The sequence below is a fragment of the Bufo gargarizans genome, chromosome 3 (genome assembly GCF_014858855.1).
Source record: "Bufo gargarizans isolate SCDJY-AF-19 chromosome 3, ASM1485885v1, whole genome shotgun sequence".
In the NCBI taxonomy this organism is placed as follows: domain Eukaryota; kingdom Metazoa; phylum Chordata; class Amphibia; order Anura; family Bufonidae; genus Bufo; species Bufo gargarizans.
The window spans coordinates 464,511,027-464,523,723 of NC_058082.1; the positions used below are offsets into that span (position 1 = coordinate 464,511,027).

At 46.1% G+C, this 12,697-nt stretch overlaps 1 protein-coding gene across 2 annotated transcripts in view; it reads left to right on the top strand.

The window, feature by feature from the left end:
* CORO6 (coronin 6) overlaps positions 1 to 12,697 on the top strand; it is a 147,550-nt gene that overhangs the window by 55,065 nt on the left and 79,788 nt on the right. For both annotated transcript variants that reach the window (XM_044283644.1, XM_044283643.1), the window contains exon 2: positions 592 to 799. In XM_044283644.1, coding sequence (XP_044139579.1) covers positions 602 to 799 — 198 coding nt within the window. In that variant the 5' untranslated portion in view covers positions 592 to 601. The remainder of the gene's footprint in view (positions 1 to 591; positions 800 to 12,697) is intronic.

Consider the following 12,697-nt stretch of genomic DNA (forward strand, 5'->3'; position numbering starts at 1 on the left):
TTAACGGTGCAGTTTAACGGTGCAGTTTTTGGGGTGTTTTTTTTTTTTTTCACTTTTGGCGCATTTCTTGAAACTATGCATGAGTCCCCACTACATCCCAATAACAGGCATTCATTTGAAGAAGGGGGACATTGTAAATTTAGCAATAGAGCCCTATGATTTCTGAGTATACCTCTGAGGGAAGAGATAGACAGCCATCCATTATCAATTATTGCAGTGGAAATGTAGTTGTATCCTGGTGGCCGTTCCAATAAATGGCTGTGCACATATCGGTAATACATGGACACCAAGGGTTTGCCAGCAAGGGAGATGCCCTAGATTCTGGCAAACAATGGGATAGTCGCATAGGTGGCGCCCCCTACATGATATCTGTATACCCTAATAGGGCATATGGGAAAAGGTTGTCTTTCTGAAACAATCCCCTTTAACCATTTAGTGTTTTACTGCCCTGGGTCAGCCCTGTCTTCTGGTTGTAACACAATGATATGAATAGTTACAGCCGATCATATTGTCGCTCATATTTTATCCATGTGTAATATGTTGTCCCATAAAAGTATAAAGACTCATCTCTTACATTTCTCTCTTATACAGCATTTCCACAATGAGCCGAAGAGTGGTGCGCCAGAGCAAATTCAGGCACATTTTTGGCCAGCCTGTTAAAGCAGATCAAATGTATGAAGATATTCGGGTATCTAAGTTAACTTGGGACAGCTCCTTCTGTGCTGTAAATCCTAAATTCATGGCCATCATCGTGGAATCTAGTGGTGGAGGGGCCTTTATAGTGTTACCATTGGCTAAGGTAAGTTACGTTATAAAACACGATACATTAAAATAACAACAGCAGGTAAGTGGCATTTATCATGTAGAGAAAGTTACTACAAGGCACTTACCAATGTATTGTGATTGTCCATATTGCCTCCTTAGCTGGCTGGATTCATTTTTCATCACATTATACACTGCTTGCTTCCATGGTTACAGACCACCGTGCAATCCAGCAGCGGTGGTCGTGCTTGCACACTATAGGATAAAGCACTAGCCTATGTGCGCTCCCATGGTCCCGGCTAGCAGAGAGGCTGATGATTTTTCCTATAGTGTGCAAGTACGACCACCACTGATAGATTGCAGGGTGGTCATAACCATGGATACGAGCAGTGTATAATGTGATGGAAAAATGAATGCAGCCAGCAAGGGAAGCAATATGGACAAGCACAATACATTAGTCTTGCATTAAGTTTCTCTACATGATGAATGCAACTTACTGAAGTGAGACAACCCTGTTAAAGGAATATTGAGGTCATCACTGATTTTAATAAAAAATCCATATTTTTTATTAACCGATGGGTGAAGCTGAGCTGCAATACCACACGCAACCTGTGAACAAGTGTGGCACTGTTTTAAAAGAAAGCATCCATGTCTTTCTAATGCTACTTTTACACCTCCGGTGTAAATTTCCAGCAGGCTGTTCCGGCAGAGAACAGCCAGACGGAATTCACAGGATTCTTCACTGCCGGATGTGGAAGGAATGTCCGCTGACCCTATTAGGTATAATGGGGTCCAGCGGAGACCCGTACGTATTCTGGCAGACAAGCAGAGAACCGTCCGGACACAAACCGCTGCATGCCGCGGTTTGCGTCCGTCCGATTCTCACCTTGTCTGCTACAACGGCCCTGCCAGAATTTGATGCTGGAGGTGTGAAAGTAGCCTAAACCTTTTTGTTTTGATGTCTCTGCACCCTTTGCATTGTATGTGATGTTGGGAAGAGCTGGCTCTCTGGAAAATTAACATATCAAACTTTTGTGAACATTTCCTTCAAAGCAATTTCCGATGTTGCTTCTTAGCAGCATGCATAGAAACCTGATGTACTGAGTGCGCTGTTGATAGGTAACTAATGTACTGATGAACTGTATTGCGGATATTGATTGGCAGTCATTTATATGTGCAATAGAAATATAGATATACAAATCTATCAGGTATCAGATATGTATGTGAACCAGGTTGCTAAGAAGGAATGTGTGTACTGAATTTATCGGAAGATAGTGAAGCATCAGAAGCTATGATTCAAACCTAAAGGGGTTGTCCGGGTTCAGACCAGAACCCGGACAAAACCCGATCTGCACTCATTCACGATAAGTGAGTGGAGAATCTGAGCTTTTTACGCTCCAATGCGCCCCCTTGCCCTGTGCGGCATAACGTAGGGCAAACATTTAGACACTGCTAGATGGAGGCTTCCGCCTAGCAGTAATCCTGGTGACATCACCGGTTCTGATGGGCGGGCTTTAGCGCTGCCCTAACCTGTAAAGACAGGCTAGGGCAACGCTAAAGACTGCTCATTGGTGCCGATTACGTCACGAGGCTGACCTATGGAGAGCTCAGTACGTCACCGGATCTCAAGAAAATTCAGCAATGGGGAGCATCGGAGCGTGAAAAGTTCCAATGCTCCACTCATTCATGGTGAATCAGTGCAGATCGGGTTGGGTCCGGGTTCAGACCAGAACCCGGACAAAACCCGATCTGCACTCATTCACCATGAGTGAGTGGCGAATCCGAGCTTTTTACGCTCCAATACGCCCCCTTGCCTCACATAGGGCAAACATTTAGACACTGCTAGATGGAGGCTTCCGCCTAGCAGTAATCCTGGTGACATCACCGGCTCTGATGGGCGGGCTTTACCGCTGCCCTAACCTGTAAAGACAGGCTAGGGCAACGCTAAAGACTGCTCATTAGTGCCGATTAGTATGATTGCGTCACTAGGCTGACCTATGGAGAGCTCCGTACGTCACCGGATCTCAAGAAAATTCCCTTGCCCTGCACAATTCAGCGCAGGGCACAGGGGAGCATCGGAGCGTGAAAAGTTCCAATGCTCCACTCATTCATGGTGAATCAGTGCAGATCGGGTTGGGTCCGGGTTCAGCTTTGAACCTGGACAACACTTTAAATATGAAACTAAAACTTACCTTATAAGTTATGACCACGCATACAGTAAGATACTCATTGACTAAAAAAAAAAAGATGCACCCAGACAGAAATGTGTGGTCTGATTAGACCAGGGGTGCACAACCTGCGGCCCAGGGGCCACATGCGGCCCTCGATACCATTCTGTGCGGCCCCCAACCATCTGGTAACAGACATGTATGCCTATGTCTTGTGGCTGCCCACATGTATTTTTCATGTATTTCTCCCATTAGATGGGAGTCCTGGAAGTGTAACTAGACATTAATGGTATATAATGTGTGTTCAATATTCCATAAGTACAAAATTTAAGTTGTTAATACACCTTTAAATTTTAATTTCGTCCCTCGTCATTGGTTCAGTCTCGCAATGTGGCCCCCAACCAGAAAACGTTGTGCACCCCTGGATTAACTTTATTATCTGGAACATGATTTACTGTGACTTTTCTCTGAAGCTAGTGATGCAGCTCTTTCTTTGTAGCAGTAAAAAGCGTATGCTCATGTCTTGCTTTCTCTGGCTTCAGGATCCAAAAATTGGAAGAATCGTTTTCATTTCATTAATGTGCAAATCACATTGGCATTAGTGCGCTGGGCTCGGCTTTACAAGGCTGCTGTAGCAAAATAGGTGATAAGATCTTTTTATCCATTTTGCTTTAGATTTCATCTTACAGCCTGGAACTGAAAAGTAATAATACTAGACCTTATTATTTTTCATGCTGGGCTCATTTATTTTTCATGGTTCTCCCAGACACTTCCAAGAAGCATAAACCAAAAATAAATGTGAACTTGCTGTATAATAACATGCAGCTTATGGGATGAAGGCTTTGGCAGCATTAGCGGTGCAGAAGACAGTTTACGTGGATAAAAGATAACATTTACTTGCTGACTAATGACATTTCATTCAAGTTTGTGTTTATACATACTGTAGGTAATGCATATGTGTTTTCAAAGCATAGAATCTATATTTTTAAATAGTTTTTTTGTATCAATTTGAGCCAGCAATTTATCTAAGAATTGTTGATCCCTCCAACTGCCCCAGTTTAGGAGAAACCGTTCTTGTTTCAGATTTTAGTCATTTCTCTAAATAGGAGTATTTTGGATAACTTAAAGGGGTTCTACAGTTTGTTTTAACTGCTGATCTATCCTCTGGACCCGGGACCCCCGACCCCCGCCGATCAGCTGTTTGAGAAGGCAGCGGCGCTCCAGCAGCGCCGCGGCCTTCTCACTGTTTGTCGCAGGCCCAGTGACGTCACGACTAGTATCAACTGACCTGGGCGGGGCTAAGCTCTGTTCATTTGAATGGAGCTTAGCCCCGCCCAGGCCATTGATACTAGTCGTGACGTCACTAGGCTTGCGGTTAACAGCGAGAAGGCCGCGGAACTACTGCCAGAGCCGCTGCATTCTCAAACAGCTGATCGGCAGGGGTCCCGGATGTCAGACCGCCGATCAGATGCTGATGATCTATAGAGAGGATAGATCATCAGTTTAAAAAAACTGCAGAACCCCTGTAACGAGCAGCTGACTGTCAGGAAGTTTTAATATATGCACATGACCCTCTAGGAGCAATGGGGGTGTTGCCATTACACCTAGAGGCTCTGCTCACCATGTCTAAGTGGTAAAGAATGAATTAAAAATGTCCCTCTCGCTGCCTTAAAGTCTCTATCAGCCTTAGGCCTCATGCACACGACCGGTGTTGTGTTCCGTTCGCCAAAATGGGGTTCCGTGATCCGTTTCCGTTTTTGTTTCCGTGTGTCTTCCTTTATTTTTGGAGGATCACCAGACATGAAGGAAAGTAAAAAAAAGTCTAAGTCAAGTTTGCCATGCAAATGATAGAAAAAAAACGGACGCGGACGTGGGTGGCAATCTTGTGTGCCTCTGCGTTTTTTCACGGACCCATTGACTTGAACGGGTCCGCAAACCGTTTTCCGTGAAAAAAATAGGACAGGTTATATTTATTTGACGGACTGGAACCACGGATCACGGACACGGATGACAAACGGTGCATTAGCCGAGTTTTCAACGGACCCATTGAAAGTCAATGGGTCCGCAGAAAATCACGAAAAACGGAACAACGGACACGGAATGAAACAACGGTCGTGTGCATGAGGCCCTAAACAGTGAATACCTTGCTGACTGACTCCAGTGCTCAAGGCAGATTTTGGACCTTCTAGTTCCCCTCTTTCAGGAGTACTGTAAAATATAGATGGCTTTCTTGATGCAAAGCTCTAAGGACTCAACATATGTCCTTCCTGGTTTTTCCTCAGCTAGAAATACACTGACTGAACTAGGGGCAGAACCCAGCCCATCGCCTAGCTTTCTACAAGGGCAGTCTGGATGGTTAACCCTGACTTATCCATACAAACCTATATTGGGTACTAGTGATGATCGAGCATGCTCGGCTGAACAGTGAACACCAGTTCGGCTCAAGCATCTTGATGCTCGGCACATGTCGGTATTCGGCCGAATACTGCAGGTGCTTGAGCGCAATGCTCAAGTCTCCGCCCCGCACGTTTTCTTGGCTGATGACGCATGTTCGCCTCATTCTTACTCAGGGAGAGCTGTGCTGAGGAAGGGACAGACAGTGTAGGGAGTGATTTAAGAATATCATTACCACCAAAACTTTTTAGGGACTCAAAAGTCCTTTTAAGGACTATTCGGTGTGGCAGCAGCAATCTATATTTTTAGCGCAACCTGCGCTAAATTGCTAAAACTTTACAGACCCAAAAGTCCTTCTAAGGACTATTATGTGTTGCAGCAATATCTATTTTTAGGGCATCCTGCGCTAATTAGCGTACAATAGTTAGGCCGCTGCAGATAACGACATTAGCTGCGCCATATAGCCAGTGTAAGGTGTGCGCATCCAGAAAATATCTGTGACATCCAGTGTACTATTTCCATAGACGGTGTCCGCTGCGGACAGAGACATTAGCTGCACCACATCTCCTGTGTAAAGTGTGCATATCAAAAAAATATCTGTGACGTATAGTGTACGTTTTCAATAGACGGTGTCCGCTTCTGACAGTGGCATAACCAGTGCCACCTCTGCAGTGTAACGTGTGCGCTGAAATTTTTTATCTGTGACATACAGTGTACTTTTTCCATAGACGTTGTCTTCTGCGGACAGTGACATTACCAGCGCCACATCACTTGATCCAGGGAGTTATTCTGATTGCCTGATTGGAGTCGGGAAGGAATTTTTTATTCCCCTAAAGTGAGGAAAATTGGCTTCTACCTCACAGGTTTTTTTTTTTTGCCTTCCTCTGGATCAACTTGCAGGATGACAGGCCGAACTGGATGGACAAATGTCTTTTTTCGGCCTTATGTACTATGTTACTATGTTACATCTGCAGTGTAGTGTGTGCGTGGAAAAAATGTATCTGTGACATCCAGTGTACTTTTTTAATAGACGGTGTCCACTTCTGACAGTGACATAACCAGTGCCACATCTGCAGTGTAACGTGTGCGCTGAAAGAATTTATCTGTGACATACAATGTACTTTTTCTGTAGACTGTGTCTGCTGCGGACAGTGACATTACCAGGGCCACATCTGCAGTGTAACGTGTGCGCTTCAAACATTTATCTGTGACATACAGTGTACTTTTTCAATAGACAGAGTCCGCTTCTGACAGTGACATTACCAGGGCCATATCTGCAGTGTAACGTGTGCGCTTCAAAAATGTATCTGTGTACAGATACAGTGTACTTTTTGGCATAGACGCTGTGGACAGTGACATTACCGGTGGTACCTCTCCTGTATAACGTTTCCTCATCCCAATTACCTATGACATTCCCTGTAATTTTTTATTAGTCGTTGGTGACAGCATTGACATTATCTGGGGGATATCTCCTGTGTGACGTTTCCACATCCCAAATACCTTTGTAAATTAGTTTGCTAGCGTTTTTTTTTTTTTTAGAAAAGTGCGGATGATAAAAGAATTGTAATTAGCAACCTGTGCCATACAAAAATGAGCAGGGGCAGGAACATTAGCAACCTCACCACCACCAGCATGATCTGTCACATGGCATCAAAGCACCATAATAGGTGGGCTGAATGCCTAGTTCCACAATCTGTGTCTGCGGGTCACACCACTGCCTCCTCTTCCCCTGTGTTACGTGCTGGCCAATCCCCTGTCGAAGGAACAGGCCCAGATGTTTCCTGCCCTGCACCTGGACCTTCGCAAGCACCATCAGCGACCACATCCACTTCCTTGTCCCAGCACAGCGTATAAATGTCCTTACCCCAGGCATTTGAATGCAAGCGCAAATACCCACCCACCCACCCATAGGCCATTGCACTAAATGCGCAGATTTCCAAATTACTGGCCTTGGAAATGTTGCCATTTAGGCTTGTGGACACTGAGGCATTCCGCCGCCTGATGTCGGCGGCCGTCCCGCGTTACGCAGTACCCAGCCACCACTATTTTTCAAGGTGTGCCGTGCCCGCCTTACACCAACATGTGTCCCGTAACATCACACGAGCCCTGACCAACGCAGTTACTGGGAAGGTCCACTTAATTATGGACACATGGACTAGTGCATTCGGCCAGGGACGCTACATTTCCCTGACGGCACACTGGGTAAATGTTGTGGAGGCCGGGAGCGAGTCGTACTCTGGGATGGCACAGGTGCTACCAACACCAAGGATTGGGGGGCCCTACGTCGATCAGGGTTTTCGGCATTTCTCCTCCTCCACTTCCACCTCCGAATTATCCACGTGCAGCTCCAGTCAATCATCAGTCGGTAGCTGAAAGCAGTGTAGCACTGCAGTGAGAAAGCGGCAACAGGCCGTGCTGAAGCTGATATGCTTAGGGAACAAACAGCACACCGCCGCAGAGCTGTGGCAGGGGATAAGAGACCAGACTGAGCTGTGTCTCTCGCCACTGAACCTAGAACCAGGCATGGTTGTGTCTGATAGTGGCCGTAACTTGGTGGCGGCTTTGGAGCTCGGCAAGCTCACACACATTCCATGCCTAACCCATGCCTTAAACTTAGTGGTTCAGCAGTTTCTCAAAACCTACCCCAATTTGCCTGAGCTCTACTGGTGAAGTGTGTGCAGCGTGTGTGCCCATTTCCGCAAGTCAGCGACAGCTTCAGCCGGTCTGTCAATGCTGCAGCAGCGCTTGAAATTGCCAGCTCACCGACTGTTGTGCGACATGAGCACGTGCTGGAACTCCACGTTCCACATGTTGGCCAGGCTTTGTGAGCAGCAGAGGGCAGTAGTGAATACCAGCTGCAACATGGTCGTCGCCTTTCCAGTCTGCTTCCGCTATTCACAAGCGAGGAGTGGGCATGGATGTCTGACCTCTGTGAGGTTTTAAGAAACTTTGAGGAATCAACACAGATGGTGAGCGGCGATGCTGCTATTATCAGCGTAACCATCCCACTTCTGTGTCTACTCAAAGGCTCGCTGCTCACAATTAAGGACGACGCTTTGCATGTGGAAGAAGTGGAAATGGAAGACATTACACAGGGTGATACCAGGCCACCCTCAGTTCATCTTCTCAGCGCAAATTGGACGATGAGAAGGAGGAGCAGGAGACGGTTGCCTCCGTTACAGAGGATAGTACCCATGGAAGTTTAATTCCATCTGTTCAGCGTGAGTGGGCAGAAGAGGAGGAAGAGGATTAGGAGATTGAGAGTGATCTTCCTGATGACAACAGCGAAGTCTTGCCTGTTGTTACTCTGGCACACATGGCTGACTTCATGTTAGACTGCCTTTACCGCGACCCGCACGTTGTACGCATTTTAGACAATACGGATTACTGGTTCAATAAGTATGAGGTAATGTCGCACTCGAATGGGGTGGGGATCCAACAGAGGTGCTCCCACTAACAGACAACACCCAGTCTGAAAATGTGGAAATAATATAAAAATAGAAGTGGGGCACTCTCTTAAGTAGAGGGATCTTTATTACAAGTTATTTACACTAAGTTGACAATATAAAATAGATATTAAATTCAACAATGTTTAAAACAGCAGAGAGTAAAAGGGGGTAACAATCCAACAATCAAAATGAATTAAAATAAATTACAATCAGCATAGATATGGATCCCAATTTATGATAAAAAAAAAATAAAATAAAAAATATTCGGATATTCAATAATATTAGAATGAATTTTCGTAAAAATCTTATCTTTCACTGGTATTCTCTTGGCGTGTTTCTTCACATGCGAGATATTAGGAAATAAATAATCGGATGGAAAATTGTTTTGGATTATGACCAGTCTCTTATATACATCAATCGATGGTTAGTACAAAGTTCTCATACTGTGAATGATCGCCAACTGTCGAATAGTCAGCTTACAAAATTGTATCAAAGCACATGCGTATAATAACCAAAGTTCCAAGCATGTATGACTTTCGATGATTCAAGCAGGCAATATAGTAACTGCTAATACGCACAGCGGCGTGGAATATATGTAATCTTACCCGGAGGTCTTTAAACTGGACAATGAGCCCTCGACTCGGCGTGCTTTACTTGTAAGGTCCCGTTCTCAAGGGCTGCTGCTTCAGATTTAAATTTTCGCGCCAAACAAATTGTTTGTTCCACGCGTTCTTAATATCTCCAATGTCGTGGTGCTTAATTTGGCAATTCTTTATTCTTATGGCGATGTCCAGGCCTCATCGGAGTTACAATGTCCTTTCTTTCCTTAACGGATTACTGGTTGTTCACCCTTCTCGACCCCCGCTACAAAGAGAACTTCTCATCTCTCATTGCTCTGGTGGAGATGGCGAGCAGAACGGTGCAATACTAGAAGATCCTTTTTGAAAAATTGCTCCAAAAATGTCCATCTAACAACGCTGGCGGCAGAGTGCGTCGTTCCTTGGCCAACCGAGGAAGGGAGACAAGGGGAACACACAGCAGTTTTAACAGAGGCAGGGCAACACTCTCCAAAACCTGGGACAGTTTCATGACACCCCACCAGCACCCTCACCCTGATGCACAGCCTAGTGAATTTTTTTGAAGATGGTGAAGGAGTACATAGCAGACAGTGTCAGCATCCTCCATGATCCCTCAGTGCCTTACAACTACTGGGTGTCCAAGCTGGACACGTGGCATGAACTGGCGCTCTACGCCTTGGAGGAACGTTTTGTCTGAACGGGTATTTAGTGCTGCTGGTGGCATTATAACAGATAAGCGTATTTGCCTTTCAACTGAAAATGCTGACAGGCTGACTCTTAAAAATGAACAAGGCCTGAATTGACCATGACTTCAGGGTCAGCTCACCAGCAGGCCCGCACATATATTGTTTTACAGGGTCCGCTCACCAGCAGGCCCTCGCATATAATTTTTTGGAGGGTCAACTCACCAGCAGGCTTTCACCTACAATCTTTTACAGGGTCAGCTCACCTGCAGGCCCTTGCATATAATGTTTTAGAGGGTTAGCTCACCTGCAGGCCCTCACCTACAACCTTTTGGGGGGTCAGCTCACCAGCAGGCTCTCACCTACAATCTTTTACAGGGTCAGCTCACCAGCAGGCCCTCACCTAAAATCTTTTACAGGGTCAGCTCACCAGCATGCCCTCACATATAATGTTTTACAGGGTCAGCTCACCTGCAGGCCCGCACCTAAAATCTTTTACATGGTCAGCTCACCAGCAGGCCCTCGAATATCATTTTTTACAGGGTCAGCTCACCAGCAGGCCCTCACCTACAATCTTTTACAGGGTCAGCTTACCTGCAGGCCCGCACCTACAATCTTTTACAGGGTCAGCTCACCAGCAGGCCCACGCATAAAATGTTTTACAGGGTCAGCAACCAGCAGGCCCTCACCTACAATCTTTTACAGGGTCAGCTCACCTGCAGGCCCGCACCTACAATCTTTTACAGGGTCAGCTCACCAGCAGGCCCACGCATAAAATGTTTTACAGGGTCAGCAACCAGCAGGCTCTCACCTACAATCTTTTACAGGGTAAGCTCACCTGCAGGCCCGCACCTACAATCTTTTACAGGGTCAGCAACCAGCAGGCCCTGGCATATAATTTTTTAGAGGGTAAGCTCAGCAGCAGTCCCTCAACCATAATTTTTCCGATGGTCAGCTCAGCAGCAGACCCTCGCCCCTAATGTTTTAGATGGTCAGATCACTAGTCCCTTGCTCCAAAGGCTACTGCCTTATCAAGCGCCCAGCAGGAGGCAGTCTGGCGACAAATGGGGCACATCACTTGTTGCATCTCTTCCTACCACACAGCAGGGAACATGCAATGTACCCAACCCCTATTTTAAGGTCTGCCTCATTTGTCTTATCTTTCACACAAAGTTTGTCATCCACAATGATGGAATGTAGTTAGCTATTATCTGTTGGACCAAAATGTTTTTTTGTCCACATAGTTTGAGTGTTTTCCGCTTGTAATCAGCTATTATCTTTTGGATAAAGTATGATCCAAGTCGTTGCAGTGTGTGACGAAAGCACCTTCGTCACTGGGAGTTGGAGAGGCCTGCTTGCCAGCCTCTTGCCCTGTGACTATGGCCCCTGGTAGACTATTTGGGCATATTGGATTTCAAAGGCTCTGTTTCTGCCCCTTGAACTTTTTACTGGAACTATTTGGGGCATGTGACCATGTGCACGGTGGGGCAAAAATAAGACTTCCAGGAAATTCCTGAACCCCTGAACCAATCTGGATTATTTTTAGCTTGTTCACCCAGATCGAGGCTATCAGGGGGTGTAACTTTTATGGGGATTTGTGGTGTTTTGGGGTGTTTTCTGTGCCTGTGAATAAGTCCATTGTGTTTGTTAACTACATCACAGGCAGAGTCCATTGTGTTTGTTAAATATGACACAGGCAATGCCATTGTGTTGTTAATTGTGTCACAGACAATGCCTATTCTGTTATTGATTGCATCACAGGCAATGCCATTGTGTTTGTTTGAATGTATAGTTTTGTGTTTAAACTGTAAAACTGTAAATGATTGGCTGCTATGTTATGTCCTCAGTTCCCAACCAGGTCCACTGGGGTGGTAACCTTGGTGGAAAATGTGTATAAAAGACAATGTTTGTATGGTCAATAAAGAGTTCCTGTTTTGGCCTTTAACATAGAGCCTCGTCTCATGTGTGTGGGGATTGCTATACGCTGTATACTCCCCTGGCTATAACCCCTAGCTCTTGTGAGAGCTGTTCCTGGTTCCTGTGGTGGTTACGGTGTCTAGTGGAGTGCTTGGAGCCCTTGGGAAGCACTAGGAGCATCCATCAATGGAGGTACCCAGTCAGGGTGCCAGGAGATCCGTTACATTGGTGGCAAGCAGTGGGATGGCATTCTAGTGAGAGGAGAAGCAGCTCGGAGACACCGTTCGTGGATTAACTAAATTGAGGGCAACGCTAGTATCCGTACAGCACCCCTGGATACAGCAGGATGGAATCAACTAGTCTTCGGACAGCGTTCCATGATGAGGATGGGGAGGCAACCGCGGACTACAGGGATGCAGACAGACAGGAAGTCTGGTATGATGCCCTGGAAAATGCCCAGCGGCAGCGACATGAGAGTCTCCCCAGTTATGAGCAGCGGCTACAGAAGCGTGTGGAGATTAAAATGGGTCTCTTGGGAGAGCAGCCCCTGGATGACTGGGTAACAGAGCTCCAGAGCCTGGTATGTAAGGAGCTTTGGCTAGAGGACGCTTACCGGGGCCTAAGGTGGCATGTCATTCAACATTCCCCCTGGACGGCTGAGAAATACTTACCTGAAGGGAAGGATTATGATGGACCTGGGTTACTATGGGCCTTGGAGGAGGACATTGATCTTGGCAGCATGGAGG